The sequence below is a fragment of the Chenopodium album genome, chromosome 11 (genome assembly GCF_948465745.1).
Source record: "Chenopodium album chromosome 11, dcCheAlbu1.1, whole genome shotgun sequence".
Taxonomy (NCBI): domain Eukaryota; kingdom Viridiplantae; phylum Streptophyta; class Magnoliopsida; order Caryophyllales; family Amaranthaceae; genus Chenopodium; species Chenopodium album.
In genome coordinates, this window is record NC_137844.1 from 8055582 (window position 1) to 8075498 (window position 19917).

At 33.2% G+C, this 19917-nt stretch overlaps 1 protein-coding gene across 1 annotated transcript; it reads right to left on the reverse strand.

The window, feature by feature from the left end:
* Positions 1 to 2766: 2766 nt before the first annotated feature.
* On the reverse strand, positions 2767 to 5201 carry LOC145567318 (expansin-A10-like). The gene is made up of 3 exons (XM_081626576.1): positions 4945 to 5201; positions 4303 to 4615; positions 2767 to 3195 (listed from the first exon to the last, which is right to left on the reverse strand). Exons 1-3 carry the CDS (start codon positions 5081 to 5083, stop codon positions 2892 to 2894), a joined length of 756 nt encoding a protein of 251 aa, XP_081482702.1. The 5' UTR covers positions 5084 to 5201; the 3' UTR covers positions 2767 to 2891.
* Positions 5202 to 19917: the final 14716 nt, after the last annotated feature.

Below are 19917 nucleotides of genomic sequence, written 5' to 3' on the forward strand. Positions count from 1 at the left end.
TGCCACATCATATTTTAATAATTTTTATTATTTTATAATTATGTTAAAACTCCTTGAGATTCAACTAAATTTAGATCTTCATTCCTCAGACTCATTTAAGATTTCTTAAATACGTATTATTGTTATTTCTCTTTTTTATATATATGACATTTTAATAGTATAATTTGCAATGGTGTAGTAAGTTACATATCTTACAGAGCTGAAAAATAATATTAAACCACTAGATACAACATTATAAATAATGAAATTACATGAATTATATATACATAATACCATAGCCGTAAAATTTACATTTTCTTATAATTTAAATTTGTTGATGAAAATAATAGCAAATAATAGAATACTTTATATTAAAATAAATACAACAAAAAATAGCAAATAATGGAATGCTTTATATTAAAATACAACAAACAATTTTATAAATAAAAATAAATACAATAGTCAATTGCAATTAAATTTACACTTTACATTTTTTCCAATAAAATTAAACTAAATTATTGTTAACAATAATATTTTTCAAAGAAAAAGTTGTGCTTTAATATACGTATATAGAAAAAAAATACAGTATAAAGTATTAAATGAGTCTTAAGTTGGGTCTTGAATTTTCAAGACTTCATTAAAGACTTTGTTAAGACTTTGCTTCATAAATGCATAAATTTTATAAAGTCTTATCTTAAGACAATTTAAAAGTAATTGCTGATGTCATGTATAGTCTTAAGACCTAGCGCTAATCTTACTCTTTATATTGCTAAACAATTTTCTCACTTGGTTGACCATTGAATATAATCTTGTACTCCGTATGATTTAATAATCTTCATGCAGTTGTACAGCTTTAATATTGTAATTGATGTCTGGTTGAACATCACATTGACTTAAGCAACATTATATAACCGAATAATTATTATCGAATAAAATTATAAGCAATTAGTAGTTACGAGTCCATATTTTCACTATGATGCCACACATATGAAACAGAGGAAGTATTAATTACGATGCACGATCGGTCAGTTCCTATGCTCGGGCAGTCCTATGTACAAGCAAGAATAAATAGTCATTTAAGTGTCTTTATATCTGGCTGTCGAATCATTGACATCCCACATGATCTTCATGCAGGCGTGCACATCGACAGGTAGAAAGTATCTTGTACTAATATCATGGCATAACAACAAACCCAATACAATAACAAAAATAACTTTCAATCATAACTCAAAAATATAATAATAACACCCTTTTATACTCACAACAAACTACATAATTTAACTGCTAATGCAGTGATTACACTTGATTTTGCTTAAACACAAACTTAACAGACAATAATCACTTAACTTTCAAACCAAACCTTAATTATTCCTAGAGAGAAGAAAAAAAAAAAAAAAAAAAACTCACTTCTAAAATAACCAATTAAATATTGGCGGGTGGTAAAAACTAGGGGTGTTCAAAAAAACCCGACCCGATTGTCCCGACCCGATTTCCCGATGACCCGGTAAGTACCCGATGGGAAATTCGGGGAAAAAATCTATTTTTCCGGGACGGGTACCCGACCCGAGAAGATTGTCTCTTATCCGGGTCGGGACATGGGGCAAATTTTTTAATTATCGGGTACCCGTTACCCGATAATAACTTAATTTTTTTTTTTTTAAAAAAAAAAAACCCTCCTTCAAAATGAGCCCAGCCCATTTATATTTTACTAGTTTATTAACTTAGGGTTCCTGATCTCTCTTTTCAATTTTCACGCCACTTTCATCTCCCCCTCTCTCTCCTCCCTTATCTTTCTCCGCCTCTCTCTCTCCTCCCCTATCTTTCTCCGCCTCTCACCGCCCCTATTTTTGTTATGCGAATCGAAGCAACAACAACCGCAACAACGTTCTGCAAATCGAAGTAACAACAACCGCAACTACAACACCGAAGGGGAGGTGCGGTGGTGTATGTGCTTGCTTCAATATGGTGGCGGCTCCACTTTCATCATTCATGCTCAGATCTACAAGAAGATTACAAGTTTCCAATATTAATAATGAAGTATGTTTGTTAATTAATTAGGGATGAATATGTATACCCATTTTATTGTGGGTTTTAGTGTTTTACAAGTTAATTAGTACTAAATTATTTTTAATTGTGTTTGGAATTCTGGATTAGTATAGTCATTCATGGATTTGATAGTAATAACGTGATAGTACTCTTTAAATTGGGTTTTTGTTGGGGTTGTATAACTTGTTCTTATTATATTATACTGATAAGAAAGTTGTTTTGTTATTTGTTTTTTTTTTAATTTATTTTATACAGCATATTGTTTTTTTTACAAGAAATACTAGTATAATTATACGAGATATTTTATACTGGTATACGTATAAGAGAAATAAACATTAATTTTCAGAAAGATAAATAAACCTTTAAAAAAAAAAAAAAAAAAGATCCGGGTACCCTATACCCAGACCCGAATAATTCGGGTACCCGGAACCCGGGTACCCGAGATATTCGGGTCGGGACATGGGACAAATTAACAAGTACCCGAAACTCCGGGTACCCGGGTTTTCGGGTACCCGAAAACCCGGGTACCCGGATTTGAACACCCCTAGTAAAAACCGACCCCTGCCTAAATTCTGTCCCATTATAATATCAGGACAGAAATAAAATAACCCAAGACCCATAATTGAATTTTTTAGAAAATTAAAAAATATGAAATGGGCTTGGTGTTTCAAAAAAAAAGCCCAAATCCATTTTTTAATTTTCCTTTTTAAATTCAGGACTGATATATAATAAGGGTTACACTAAAATTAACCCTTATTATTGTGTACCCCGCACTTTGTATTAATAAAAAAAACTACACTTAGTTTAATTAATTATGCCTAGTAAAATTATGACTTTCTTTTTTCTCTAGTGATATTTATGTTTTATTAAAATTGGCCACCGGAGTAAGTCTGGCCAAAGGACCAATTAGGAGGAGCCACGTTAAGGGCGGTGACGGTTCGGCCGTCACTGGCGGTGACCTTAAAGGAAAGGCTTTGACCATTGAGGAGAGAGTTGGATTGCCAATTTTGCCCCCAGTTTCTTGACATAGATTGCCAATTAGTTCTAGACCCTTTGATTGAGGCTGCATGAACATCTCCTGCACCTCCAACGTTGGTGATTAAAACCAAGTTGAAGTAAGAATGACCGTTGATTGTGAATCTGATTCCACCCTTCTTTCGGCATGCTACCCTGCATTCACATACATTATACATAGGATTATTATTCATATTATGCTTCTCTTTTTAATTTAATGGCATAGTATTTGGACATGTCACAATAAAAGATACGAGTAATTGTTCTTTGTTTTAGGGTTTGGTACCTTTCCAAGGTGGATATAAAAGAGGTTTATGACTTTGATGTGGTATGGAAATATGAGTAATGAATTGTACTCGTAATATCCTACATCCGTTTCATATTATTTGCAGCTACGGAGTACATGTTACATAAATGAAAAATGTTCATACGGAGAAAGGAGAAATACTTAATTGGTATAATGGTATGGAGGGACTAGGGAGTACCATATTTGGCAACTTATTAACACCTAAGAAAAAACTAAAAATGCCCTTGTAATAAAAGGTAGGGACAATATTTTTGGGTAAGTGGCGGGTTTAATATGCCAAAAGTGGTCTTCTTGCATTCTCACTTTAACTTTATTAATCTACATAGTATTTGCTCTTTTTCTATTCCAAGAGTATTAGACTATTGTGAAACAGAGGAAGTACATACGAATATATGATGGCCCTTTTGTGCCTTTTATTGCCAAAATAGACAAAAATCAATGTTAATCATGATTAACCCAAGTTCTATATGCAATCAAGTTTAATTATCCTTCATATTTTTAAGAATAAAAGTTTGGTCTTTGGTGCATATATTTATGTGACCTTTTTATATATGCATGAATGAAGAAACATGCCAAGCTTATCAAACAATTATTGTTCACTTTCACGAATATAAACTACAAAGTACACACACATAACATGGAACTAGCTAAAAGATGAGCACTAGTGTATTCTTTCACTACCAAGTACATATACTTTTTCTAAATTAATAAAAAGATAATTACGGAGTACTAAATTAATTACCATTATCCCCCAACCTAAGAAAAGCAACCCCCAAAACAGTAAAGTAAAGAACTAATGACAGTTAGAATTAAACTAACATAAAAGATTAATGGTTAATGATATAAGCATAATTAAATCACATGGCAATATAGTACCATAAATGTTTATTTTAACTTAATATTCCGTAATTTTATTTTTAGCTTCTTATATGCAACCCGAGAGCCAAGTAACTAACCTTCTAAAGGAAACGGGGACAATTCCAGCCTTGTAGTGAGCCATTTGCTGGAAAACAGGTTGAGCAAGGTCAAAGTGCTTCAAGGGAGGGTTACACCAACCTCCTGCGTTGTTTGGCAACGCATTGTTTGGTGGACAGAAATTTGTTGCCGTCACAATAATTGACCCCGGAAGACACCACCTCGCGTCGTTAACGCACCGCATCTCGTAGCACGCACCGCAGCTCAACCCGTCGTTGAACAGCGCCGTGCTCAATGCCGCCGTGTTCGTACCATAGCCTTGACTGTACAAGTTTCCATACCCACATGCTCCTCCTGAAAAAATTGTACCAATTTTTCAATAATTAAGCAACATGCATGTACATATATAATTAGTAGTTAGGAAATTACATTTTTGTTAATAATCAAATTATTGGACTTTCTTATGGTCTGGCTCGTTAAATTGGACTATATCTATTTTTAAAGTGTTGTAATTAGTATATCATCCCACCTCCTCGTAATAAAGTATCTATCCGCTCACTTACTAACTAAATTGAGCCAGAGTATCAGCTAGAGGAGGTGGGATGATATACTATAGTAAGTGAGCGGATATATACTTCAAAATTTGAATAAATTAAAAAAAAAAAAAAAAAAAGATGGCATACCCATGGTGCCAGAGGCGTCGCCACCACCGTAGAAGGTGGCGTGAGCTTCGGTCCAACCTTGACCGGCATGGGGATGAGCAAAGGAAGAGTAAAAAAGAAGAGAGGAAATGGTGAGGACAAGGTATACAACGTGAGACATGTTTGGGTTCCTTTAGTGTAAGAATTTATGCACTAAAGGAGTAAAGAGCGAGCTAGAAAAGGCGCAAAAGTGGTGAGGGAAGTAAAGAAGTTTGGGATGTGAGTTTAGGAAAAATGGGAGCGGGGTAAGGGGGATTAAATAGAGGGAAAAAGTGAAGTGTGGGGTTTGGTTTTTTGGACTAAAGAGGCGCAAAGTTGGAACTTGACTAGCCCACAAATACCACACTAGGGGTTTGATGAGGTCAGAATTAATTAAAAGTTGCTAGTCATGTTACTAAATGATTAGAAGTGTGGTTCACTTATTCCCCAATTGAGAAGTTGATTATAATCAAAGTTAAGTAAATTAATATGTTTTGAGGTTATGAATATTCTCTGTTATCCTTACATTTATTTCCTAATTGTAATTAGAGCAGGGCACGAGCCAATGTATCCGATGCTTTAACGGGTCGTGCACTCGTGCCTAAACAAAGTTGTATTGTGCATAGCTCATGATGAATTTATAAACGAATCCAGTGTGCGGCTTGGTCCATGAGTTGAGTTAGCGGGTCACATTAATTTTTAATACTCTGTATTTTAGATTGGTCAAAACTAAACTAAGTGAGCCGTCGTACTCGTATCAAATTTTGAAAATGTTGTCCACGTAACCCATTACCCACTTGCATTTACTTCGTTTAGGGCCTTTAGCCTATTTTTATGTCATGCTTGCATGATTCTCAATCATGTGTCGCGTACTCGTGTCAGCCTTATACATGGAAAACTCTTATTGCATTACACTCTTATGTTTATATAATTGAAATTATACTTGACTTGAATCCATACCCAAAATTGCATGCTTTGAATAGATATTCACCCAAGTCAAATATAAATTATATCTAAACAAGATAAGTGAAATTGTCTTGAATCAAAATTGATCCAACCCAAACAGATTTGATAAAAATCAAATATATTTATTTGAAATTTTTATTTTTGCATGATAAGCTCATTTTCAATAGACCAAAAACTAAACCAACCTGAATAGTCAATCCGAACTCTAAATAATAGCCTCTTTACATGAATTTTTTACCATAATTGAATGGATTAAACGTGACCTGAATCTGATCCAAAAGCAACTCACTACTTAAATCTAAACCTAATTTGAAGTATTCCAAAGCATTCTTAGTTTTAGTACTACAGTTGATATAAACATTATTTAACCCAAAATACCTGGAGAAAAAAAAAAAAAAAAAAAAAAAAAAAAAAAAAAAAAGAAAGCTTAAGTGAAATATACCCTAATGCCACTATACTAATTAAGCTGGAGATACAACATCATAATTCCCTAACAACTAATTGCAAATCTGAAATTGTAGTTATGATATTAACCTTGAGAATCAAGGCATTAATTATACATTATTTTGTGTAAAGTTTGAGCAATAAGAATGATAATGAATCCACAGAAATAACCTTATCATTTCAACTACATACATACGTATGTACTCAACTCGTATTTCAAAAAATTGAAGATGTGATATGGTACCAAGTTTATGAGCCGTTGGTTTTAGAAGAGCAAGACAAAGTTGAATGCAGCCACATACATGTTATTATGTTATGTTATGAATTCAAGTATGGCCCTCCAAACAAGGACTAGTTGCCACAACTAGCTTCTGTAATTCAACCCTCAATTGTTGTCTGTCCTTTTCGTTATTTAGCGACTCCATACCAACGTATGTACATACTTTCATAAATGATAAGTTTTTTTTTAATCAATATGACGTATTTATTTATTATTTATGGGTAGTTATTTGGGATACAATTTTGGGGATGTAACTCAGGATTAAACAATTGTCAAAAAAAAAAAAAAAAAAAAAAAAAAAAAAAAAAACAATTGTGCTTTTTTTTTTTTAATATTTTTTTTTTTGTTTTTTTAAGAATTGAAAATAAATTAAAATTCTTGTTCTAGTGTTTTTTCCTGACTAAACCTTTGTTCAATGTGATACATATCTAATTAATTTCCTTTTCATACTCTATTTTATCTCTATTATATTAAAAGTATATTAAATACTCCTATCCATACGTGCAACTTTTCTTGGAAATTGTAAGTTCTTATAATACTCCATTCATCCCTAAATTACATTTTTATTTCTAAATTTACACGGGAATTAAGGAACTTGAAGTAACCTTAAAACCCATGATTATAAAGTACAATGGGAATTACAAGACATTTAATTTATTGCTGTCTTTGAATATAACAAAACAGAATGATATTAAATGTTTGCACATGTCATCAATCCTTTGAAAAGAAAAAGTTTTAATCAAATTTGTTTATGAAAAATAAAAAGAGCAATCAAATTCATTTATTGTGCTGCACATAGATTGCAATTGTTCACATGGACTAATCAAATTATAGTTTATGTGCAACCATTGATTGCCAAACAAAAAAGTAATTAAAGTAATTTCACATCACGCTGATTTAGGGATAATTTGGGGACATTTTGGGGAATAAATTTGAAAAATAAGGATAATTTGGTAAAAATTCACTTAAAAAAGAAAAGTAGGAATCTAATTTTGAAACCCCAAAAAGAAAAATAGGAATGTCATTTAAGAACAGAGGGAGTAATAGTTCTAATAATTATCAGATTTAATTGTCGATGCAATAGTTGAACAATTTTAAGCATGCAAATTTCTTAAAGGTTTTTTCACACTACTTTTTACTCCGTAAACTCTTGTTTCTACCAGTAGAAGTGTTGGTGATGTAAGAAAAATGAGGAACCTGAAGATTTCCTAAAGTAATAATAAGAAATGCTACTCTACTCTGCTGAAATGTATTTTGCACTGCTTAAAAATAATAATTAATAGTAATAATAATTAATATTTAATAATAATAATTAATAGTAATAATAATTAATATTTAATAATAATAATTAGCATTTAATAATAACTAATATTTAATTATAATAATAATAATAATAATAATAATTAATAATTAATATTTAATAATAATAATAATAATTAATATTTGATAATAAAAATAATAAAAATTAATATTAAATATTGATTAATATTTAATATTTAATAATTAATAATAATAATATTAATACGGAGTAGTACTTAATAACAATAATAATAATAACGCGATAATAATAATAATAACGACGACAACAATAATAATAATAATAATATCTACTCTGTTATGCTCTGCTACGCTGAAATCTGCTCTGCTATGCCAGAAGTTCAAAGAACTGGGCCTAAGTGTGTTAAAAAAAAATTGCAAATTGCAGCCATTTAAAGTTCGTATTTTGCAAATTGTAGTCATTTAAAAAAAAATTGCAAATTGCAGCCCAAAAGTTCGTATAAATTGTAAATTGCAACCCGATTCAACTTTTTCATCAGTTTACATGTCGAAAAATCTTCGATTAAGGTTTTAGGGGCCATTTTAGGCCTTAGGGAACCGAATCAGCTCGGAATTAGGAAAAAAATAACGTAAGTGTCTCATTTTTACAGTTTTTCACAAATCGATACATTTTTGTTACGCAAAACAAGGCACTTGCGTTATTTTTTTTGCTAATTCTGAGCTCAATTCGGATCCCTAAGGGCTAAAATGGCCCCTAAAACCTTAATTGAAGATTTTTCGACATGTAAACTGATGAAAAAGTTGAATCGGGTTGCAATTTACAATTTATACGAACTTTTGAGCTGCAATTTGCAATTTTTTTTTAAATGACTACAATTTGCAAAATACGAAATTTAAATAGCTGTAATTTGCAAATTTTTCAAAAAAAAAAAGAAGTAAGATATAGTAAATGAAGAGGGGTGAATGAGTAGATTGGTTACTTTAAACTATCATTTACGGACGAGTTGATAGAATAAAAAGGTGGCCGGCTTGGAGGTGTAAGAAATTATGGAAAGTTAATAAATAGTGGATGAAAATGTGTATGTATTGCGAGGTAATAATAATACGTCAAAACTCTGTCAAAAAAAAAAAAAAAAAACCTCAAAACGGGTAAATAAATCGGGAGTACACAACTTTAAAACAAATACAAGTACTCCGTACTATATTCAATGGAGCGAGGAAAAACTACACTAACATATAAATTCCATGTCACGAACATTTCTAAAGGTGATCTGACATATCTCATGTTTACTATTCCTAATACGAATACGACTTCCACCTACACACAAATTCATTAAATAATAATATGGAAATTTTAGATTTTAACACCTCATAATAATTCCCGGTTTTTAACACCCCATAAAAAAAAAAATTATTTTAACACCACACAAATTTCCAAAAAATGGGTATTACCACCACTTAACGGTTTCTGTCAAAAAATTCCATTAAGTATGGTACACAGTGACATGTGTTACTATTTTATTTGTTTTAAAAAAAAATTTAAAAAAATTAAAAAAAAAAAAAAACCTAAAACTACCCCAGCCACCCCAGCCCCACCACCGCGACACCACCGCCCTCCCCTAACCTACCCCCTGCCAACTTCCGGCGTCCCAGTGAATTGCCTGGCGCCGGCGACCCCACCCCCACCCCCCCTTTCCCCCACCTACGCACCCCACCCCTTCCCTTTCCTCACTTCGTTTCCCGACCCCCACCCGAAACCACCCCCTAAACGCCCCCTCCAACGGAAACGCCCCTCCTCCCCGGGAAATGCCCTCCCTCTCCTTTTTTCCCCCCTCCCTTAATCGATTTCCTACCACCCCAAACGAAACCCTAAAACTCGTTTAGGGTGGTTTCGGGGTGGTGGTCGGGAAACGAAAATGGGGAAAGGGAGGGGGTGGGGTGCGTAGGTGGGGGAAAGGGTGGTTGGGATGGGGTCGCCGGCAATGGGCGTTACTCTGGGACGCCGGACGCCGGCAGGGGGTGGGTTGGGGGAGGGCGGTGGTGGGGCTGGGGTGGCTGGGATAGTTTTAGGTTTTTTAATTTTTATTTTTTTTAATTTTTTTTGGCCAATAATAAAACGACACGTGTCTGTATGGCCTCACTTAACAGATTTCTAAACGAAATTAGTTTAGGAATCCGTTAAGTGGTGGTAATACCCATTTTTTGGAAATTTGTGTAGTGTTAAAATAATTTTTTTTTTTTGGGGGTATTAAAAATCATTTTTGGATTTTTGTGATGTGTTAAAATCTAAAATTTCCTAATAATATTGCCGATTGAAGCTTCATGCGACATTGGTCCGACATGAACACTAGAAAGTAAGCTTATACGTAGGCAAACATATTACTTCAATTTTTCAATTTGAATAGCCATTGACTTAATTACCCTATATATAGTTATACGTATCGGTTTCTAACCTGGCCTTATTGTCCCACTTTTTACTTTTTTTTTTCTTTAATAATTAGCTTAAAAAAAGTGTTTTAATAATATTAAGGAAATGCGCTTTGATAAACTTGCCTGGGCTACATCCGTCACAACTGTCCACTTTATACGACCAAGGAGGTTTCATCTCAAAACCATACTCTGATACCATGATAAACGGGCTTGGGTCACACCCGTCACAACTGTACGCTTTATACGACCAAGGAGGTTCCACCTCAAAATCATATGGCAATGAGGGGAGTAGCCCCTTAGCCTTATAAAGTGGACAAAATTATTTTCTTTCTTCAATGTGGAATACACATCCCAATATAAATTCTCACTTATACACTCAATTAATGTGGGACAGTACACCACTCACATGTGGGTTTTTTCATGGGCTCAACATGATTTGTTTATATGTAAAAAAAAAAAAAAAAAAAAAAAAAAAAAAAAAAAAAAAAATTCACCATAAGTAATAATTAATAAAGTCATTACTTCAATTTAATAGCACTTGGTTAAGAACGTATTGGTGCATTGGTTGAGCCATTGAGGCGATTTATGAATTTGTGTCTACCTTGAGGCTTGTGAGTTGTGAGTGTGACCATAATATAAGAAAGTCAGAGGTCATATGTCTGGAGCATACAACTCGATTTTTGAAAGTGAGGATGTGGAAAATACACGTAGATTTTATTTTCGTCTTATACTTTGTACATATTGATCAATGAAAATCACTCCTAAAATAGACAAAGATATTTTACTACACATACAAAATACGAGCATATCCTAAACCTAATTCTCCCTACCCTCACCCCAATTCAATCCTCCAAATGTCTAACCTATGTAACTAAAATAGGTTAATTGAACTCTGTAATGTTTCAATCGAATCAGATCATTCAATTCTCCGTATCATATTAAATTTAGGTAAAAATTCTACGGACAAGAAACCCATAGATCTACAATTGATTGAGGTTTGACCACTATAATTGAGTGTAAGGTGGCAAAATTTGGAGAAGGTGTTTACACCTGAATGATCAGTGAACATGAGTACATGCATAGGTTGACACTTTGGCCTTTTGGTTCTGATTATTGTGCATGAAACTTTGAAACGTGACTTCCTTATTGTAACAACAACTGTTGCACATTCAGTTGCAAAGTGTTTTTTGGACATTTTATGTTCATTTTGTTATTGTCCCACTTATCAAAAATGAAGTAACCCTACTACATACAAACTCAATTCCGATTTTGTTTCCTTGATATAATGATATTTTAGTTTGTTGCTCGATTAATTCCAAAGTAGCTCACAAGTACTACGGTTTCTGATTTCACTATGTTTGGTTGTAGTGCTTTGTATAGTGAATGTGTTGTTTAGAGCATTTGATGTTGGTTTGTAGAGATAACATCGGGTTGTATTAGCAGAAAAAGTTTTTGTATAGACGAATATATGACAATCATGTGATCGTAACTAGGCATTGCGACCTAACATTTAGGTCCCCTACATTGTGGATTGTCACTTGTGCGGATGGGGGTTAGCGGTTTTTGGATGGCAACATATAACAAGGGCCGAGTACAATGAGTTAACACGAAGAAAGTCATGAACAAGCTAGCATGGTTCATTACTGCCTAATCTCTTGTCTCTCCTTTCCTATCCGTCTTACTTCGTATGTAGTATAAATTTGTTATGGAGTACCGAGCTACATAAAAGTACTCATTATGAATTTTTGAATCTTTATAAGAAAATACATGACACGGTATTTTTTTTATCATATTAATATTAGATGGTTTAGTTGTTGCTAATTTTCAATAGTATCAATCGCTAGTATATATATTTTGGAGCAACATATAAAATGTTTACCATAATATAAATACAGAGTATATTTTTAATTAAAAATTATTGTAAAAAAATTGTAACCTACTTAAACAACTTCTTTTACAAAACAACCCGTACAACGACTACTTAGTCTTTTTTTTTTTTTAAATTAAGTTTCAAGTGCATATTATAAATATTATAATTGCTACATTTAGCCTACATACAATCTCAATTTGAGAGGCCAATTATTGCATGCTATCCAAGTTTAATTGTATATCCAAGTTTAATTTACAATTATATAATACTCTTACTACGTTTTAAGCTCTAATAAAGTTAAAATATCCTCAAATAAGAAACACTTGTAGAATCCCGATTTTAACCACCTTGCTCTTAATAAAATAATTAAAATAAATTAATAAAAATTGAGGTTCTTTTGCATAATTGCCCTAGCTTTCAAAAGTGTAGGAAATATTCTTAGTTAGTTAGTTAACTTACGTATATTGAAGATGAGCTCAAATGCGGTAGCAAAAGTGAGACAATATGATGCTCGCTTTAATTTTCCGCTTCTATCTGTAAAGCAACTTTGATGACTGTTATCAATTTAACTCAATTCTTCTTTTAATTAGTTCATATTTAGTGACCTTTACGTGATCCTCTTCGTCAGGCTTCACTGCTTTTTGCTCCTTGATACTACTAATTAACCTAAATTATTCCATCTTTCTAGCTAGACTTACTTTATTAATTCTTCTGTTCGGAATTAGACGTCACATAACTCACATTACATCATCTCCTTTCAATAAAGATATAACATGATTTTACGGATTTAGGTTGTATTTATTTTTAATTCCCATGTCAATTTAAAACAATACTCGGACCATTCAATCAGACTCTATGTACACATAAATATTTTTTCAGAGTTTTATTAGTTGCTCCACTTTAACTTTAGAGTAGCAAATCTTTAAAGATGGTATTAGCACCCCTGCTTTAATTTAGAAGTAGCATCTTCAAAAATGACTGGGATAATTTCTTTTGTCAGAATAGTTTTGTTTTGTTTAATATTGGTATTTATTCCTTTATGACACAACATGCAAAGTTGTCAACTGCCAAAACCGAAAACCGCCTAATCATTTTATAGATTTTTAATTTGAAGTAATAAACCTAGTCTTACTTTAATTTATACACCTTATTATTGTCAGTTGCATATTTTATTAACTGGAACTAGCTACTGGACTAATGTAATTGCATCTAGCAAGGTTATATGCATAAGAAGCTTTTTTTTTTATAACTCTTAAACTAGTTTGAATTTTAAGGTGATAATGGTACTTTGTATTTTATTTCTTGGACTATAATATTATTTTGTACACAACATTAATAATGCATGGAATGTATGTAACGTACGACACTTGTTATCAAATAAGCATTTGATATCTTTCCTAAATTGGTACTCTATATGATCATATTAATATCACAAAGTTTTATGTGCGGCTGGTCGCACCGTACGGCCGGCCACAATTTTTAATTTATTTTTTTTAATTTCTTCTCTCTCTCCTCTCCTCTCCTCCATTTTCTCTTGCTAACTTTTTCTTTCTAACCATCAATGGCCTAGCACCGACTTCCGTCGTCGTCATCTTCGTCCAGATCTCCTCGAAGCTCCAACCCAGATCTCCTCTTTTTCGTCGTCTTCTCTCTAACCATCAGTGGTTCGTTGGTGGTGGTTTTTGGTGGTTTTGTGGGTGGATAGTGGTGGTTTGGTGGTTTTGGGTTCTAGATCTAGGTTCGTGGGTGGGTTTGATGGTGTTTCCGTTTCTAGGTAGAAGTGGTTTGGTGGCTTCGTGGGTGGGTAGTGGTGGTTTGGTGGTTCTGGGTTCTAGATTTGGTTTCGTTGTGGTCTAGGTTGGTAGTGGTTCGTTGGTGGTGATTTTGGGTGGGTGGTAGTTTTTCGTTGGTGGTGGATCAAAGATTACTAGATCCAGTCAAGGGTTACTAGGTCAGGGGTTACTTAAGGGGTTACTATATGAGTTACTTAAAGTCTTTAGGGGTTAATTAAGTGGGGTTACTGAGTGGTTACTTAAGTGGGGTTACTGATATAACACCTTGCCACATCGTACGGCTAGCCGCACTAGAAACGCGCTGCATTAACATACTCATGTGTCAATCGGTGTGATTAATATTCTACTTCACTATTTTCACAACCCTTGTCATTTCCCTAAATAATAATATAAGTAGTACGTCAAAGTGCAAAAAAAATTATGCAAAATAATACTTTGTATTTCCATATGCAACAGATCTGATCTTCTCCTGAACATAGTACAAAAAACTTGTAAGTACGACTTGTAGAAGAAGATTGAAGATTAGAAAAAATTAGAAAAGAGTAAAATAAAGAAGATATAATAGAGTGAGAACTGAGAAGGAAGAATAGTTGATATTTTATCGTTGCCATAAAAATGAAAAGGGGGGGAAGGAGCATGGACCGCATGGCCAAGTAACGGCCTCAACGCCCAACCTACGAATCTGTACCCATTTCAAGGTGCACTGTCACCATTTTCTAAAATCGGCGCCTGCAAAATTACAATTAAAATATGCGCACAAAGAGTATCTAATTCTAATATATAGCTCAAATTTTGTATGTCAAGCTTCGAATAACTCTTTACTATACTCTTTATTCCAAAATAAAATTGCACACTTCGTATTTGACCTATTTCAGGTCGATAACTTGAAAAAAGAGCTCAAATTTTGGAATCAAAATTTGATTCAAATTATTTTGTACACCTTTTGTTTTTAAATACCTGTTTCATTTCTTTTTGTCACGTATAATCAATAATATCTTTAATTACTAATAAGTATAAATTCTAGCAATTGAAAATTAATGATCTATTATTAGAGACGAGTCTAACAAGTACCCACAAGACACTTCCTTTTTTAATAATTCTAACAAGTACTCCCTCCGTGTTTTAATAAGTGTTACACTTATCAAATCCGGCCGTATTTTAATAAGTGTTACACTTTCTTTTTTGGCAAAAAGCTACAATAAAATATTATCTCTCTTTTCTCATGATCCCCACCCAAACCCATTATTACCTTTTTTATTATATCTTTCCTCACACATTCATTACTTTTCAATAAACTATTAACTTTACTATTTTTTTATAATTTTTTAATACTCCAACTACCCCACTTACCTCTTATTTTATTTAAGTCAATTAAATTGCCTAAAACTATGTGCCGGTCAAACTGTAACACTTAAAAAAACACGAAGGGAGTATATATATATATATATATATATATATATATATATATATATATATATATATATATATATATATATATATATATAATATAACAAACATCAATCAAAGTAGGAAAAATAAATAGTGTAAAAAATAGAAATAGAGTAAGTATTTAAAAATGGAGGAAGTATTAAATTTCGGGTTATTTTTAAATTGTGACAGTTTTTAATATCTCTATAACTCTATTTATATTAATCCGTATTACTACGGTATTAGAGATATGGGAATGAGGGAATTGTTTTATGCAATTAGGAGAGTTATTTGAGAAAAAGCAAATTAAGGAATCATGAGAAAGGTTGTTTGGAATATTTATACAGAGAGGAAGCACATGGAGAGTGATGTGTGTAATACTGTAATGACATAAGAATACGGTTGAATGAACATATGCGCGCTCTTTACCATGTCATGACTCATGAATTCATAAAGTCATAACCAGAAATATACGATGGTCCAAGCCAAGGCCACTTGGCTCCTCCCATTTAGACTCATTCATGCGTATACATTTTTACATGCATTTTTTTTGTTTTTTGTTTTGTTTTGTTTTTTTTTTTATTTTAATTTATTTTTTAAAAAAAATCATTATTTGTTTACAAAATACGGTATATTTTTATATATCAATAATTAAAGATGTGCATCGTGCCGTCGCGGGCCGTGTCGGGTGGTTGGCGTGCCGTGCTGTGCCAAAATTGGGCACACCCCACCCCACGTGCCTGGCGGGCCGTGCTAGGCCGCGGGCCAACCCATTATTTATTATTTTTTAAAAAATTTATATGTATAAAATGTAAATAAAAAAAAAGTGACATATATATATATAAATATTTTAGTACAACTTAATTTTATATAAATAATGTTATTAATTTATGTTTATGTTAATGTTAATATATTTTTTTTGAATAACTTTATTTTAATTAAGTTTATATAAATAATTTTATTAATTTAGCAAAAAACAACAATGCATATAATAAAAAAAATTACGAGTGCGATAAGCCGAAAACACAAAAAATTGATGAATAACTTATTTTATTATATGCTGGTAGTCGGTACGATAAATCGATAATACAAAAAATTAATGATAATTAAAAATGTACAATAATTGGTGAATAACATCATTTACTATACGGAATAAGAGGTTCGATAATACAAAAAATGTACTATAGTGTGTAATGTAAATATGTAATTATTATTCTTCGTCTTCGTCTTCGTCTTTGTCTTCTTGTGGTTCAAGTTCATTGGTCAATTGAGTTGATTGAAAAGTATGAGAACTAAAAGAACCCGATGTTCCTTCATCGTCGTCGTTTTGTGCATAAGTACGATCTTGGGAACGAGTTTCGGCATCAACCAATCCTTGAAGCAAACACACATTTCAAGTGTTTCGGGTTTTAGTCTTGTTCTTCTATCGTCTAAAACCCATCCCGACGCACTAAAAGCTCTTTTGGAGGCAACGGAGGAGAATTGGATAGCAAAAATATCACGAGCCATTGCCGACAAAATTGGATGTTTCGTGGTTTGTGATTTCCACCAATCAAGGATGTCGAGGCCGAACTTCTCTTCATCGTCCATGCCTTTCATGAAGTCGTAACTTAAGTACATTTGCAACTCCGAAACATCGCTTTGTGTTCTCCTAGTTGATGATGATTCCGTACCTGAAAACTTAGACATCATGTTAGCAGCTTGTACAAATAAACCTTTAGCCCTTTTACTTACGTTTTTGGATGTTTGAGAAGGGGCAAATCGAGACACGGTTCCATATTTACTTTCATGAACTCTATATAAAGAGAAAAAATCATTAGTCACCTTAGTTTTAAAAGTTTCAACATCATCTTCAAAATCCATGTTACTATAATAAATATCAATTAACAAAAAAGTGCCATCATACTTTTGACTTGGATCTAAAATAGAAGCAAAAATATAAATCATAGGAATATTATTGTAATATTTACGCCATTTTTCCTCCATAGATGGAAGATATCCATGATAATCTTGTTGTGATCGGTGTTCGGCAAAAAGTTGTGCAAGTAAACATGCATTGCTAAGAAAAGAATGGGAACAAGGATTATATACAGAAGAAAAACAATGTGTCATACTATATAATAATTGTAAAAACTGCATATATTTTTCACATTACCCCAATCATCTTCTAGTAAAGCAAATTGTGGAAATTTTTTATTATAAAAATGTGTTAAATGAACCTTGTACTCGATTGGCCTACTCAACATTTCATAGGTGGAGTTCCACCTAGTTGGACAATCCGGTGCTATTTTTATAGCCTGTACCCTTTGTTGCCTGCAAAAACCTTTCCATTCTTGATATCTCAAGTTAGAGCTATTAATAGCCATAATAGCATTCCTAATTTTGTGATAAAATGGACCAATTGCTTGTGTTCCATCCTTCACACACAAGTTAAGAACATGACAAATGCATCTAATATGAAGTGCTTCTCCATCTAATACTAAATCGGTCAATTGGGGTTTAACCAAATTCGCACTAAATGTCATAGAAGTTGCATTATCAAAAGTCATGGACATGATTTTATCCCTAAGACTATATGCATCAATAGCTTGCATTAAATGATGAGAAATGTTAAGACCGATATGAGGGTACTCAAGCATTTTAAAATGAATGATGCGTTTTTGTAACAACCAATCATTATCCAACCAATGACAAGTAACACATAAATAGTGAAGTCCGTAACAACTATCCCATGCATCGACAGTTAAAGAAACTCTACTAGGAAGATTACCCAATTCATTTTCTAATTTCAATTTATACTCTTGATGATTCTTCATGGCAGCAGATCGAACGGTTTTTCGGGAGATTTTTTTGTGTGTTGGGTTGTAGTGCTCGGTTAATGTAATTGTTAAAGGCATCATTTTCGGCGAAAAGAAAAGGTTGTTCGGCATGTACTATCATTCTCCCAAGTTCATCCCTATCTTTCTCATAACTGTAAGTGAAGCCTTGTGGATGGAATTGAGAAATTTTGGGTTGGGTTGGATCACTAGAAGGTTCACTACATTTTTTTTCATTCTACTAAGGTGTCCCGTCCCTCCCTTGGTTTCGGCCGAGAAAATTTTCCTACAACTCCGACATCGGGCTTTTCGTCCATCTTTACTTATTGATAATGTGTCCAAACTTCACTCTTTCGGTTGGTTTGGGCAAATTCCTCTTCGGTACACCACTCTAATAGGTTTGGAATTTGGGTGTTTGGCATTTGGGTGGATTGTTTACTCGACCCGGAGGCTTGTGTTTGGCCACCTTGGTTACTAGAAATAGAAAATTTATGTTGTGATCCGTATAAATGAGGTGGGAATTGGGGTTGTTGAAATCCCGAACTAGGAATAGTCCAAGGATCCATATCATCCATTTGTTCGTGCCCTCCCGTGGTTTGGGGATGAAAGAAAGGGGTGGAAGTGTTTGGAAAGGGCATGTTAGGGGGGCATTGAAGTGTTTGGGTTTGGTGATTCCGTACGTTTTAACTTGGCTTTCCTAGAGGAGGAGGAATCGTTCGGGTTTGATGCCATGATTAATATTTAATAATAATAACAATAAGTCAATAACAATAATAATAACAACAACAATAATAACACAAATAATAATAATAATAACAATTAACAACAATAATAATAACAATAAGAATTAGTAAGTAGTTTTTATATAAATTAAGTTTTTAAAAATAATTATAATAATAATAACAATAGTAGATTACTTGGGTTAGTGAGATTTCGAGTAGGAGAAGTTAGGAACAACGTTGTCCATAGCCCAAGTCCCGCCTTAGACAGATTTCACTAACAATCCAAATTATCCACAATAAATATAGAAACTAGTTTTTATATAATTAAGTAGTTCTAAGAAAACAATAACAACAACAACTACAACAACAACAACAATAATAACAAATTAAAATAAAGTTGAGTTAGATCTTACAATGACGCTTCAATTGCTTTCCCAAACTTATAATTTCCCGAATTTAAATATAAGAAGTTTTTTTTTGGTAGTAGACTAGTAGAATTTATAAGAGAGTAGGAATTTTTTTTTTCTTTGCACAAAAGAGAGTAGGATTATAGGAATTAGCGAATAATAGAATTAGATAATAAGAGAGGAGGGATGAGTTGATGAATTGTGAAAAATTTGGGAGGTAGAATTGGGGTATTTATAGGATTTTGGGTGGGAAATTAAGCCAAAAACTAGCCGTTTATGGCCGTTTTTAGCTGTTGGAAAAAACGACTAGTTTAACGGCTCTTTTGGCGCGGGCCGTGTCGTGCCGAGCCGTCCCACGTGCCGGGCTGGCAGGCCGTGCCGGCGTGCCGACCCACAGGCCGGCGGCACGCCGGCCCGCCGTGCCCCGTGCCAAAATTCCAGTTTGTGTTCACGGCACAGCCCATAGGTGGGCCGCCGTGCCGGGCCCGTGCCCATCTTTAGCAATAATTTTATGAAAAAAATTTTAAATAATCACCTCTCAA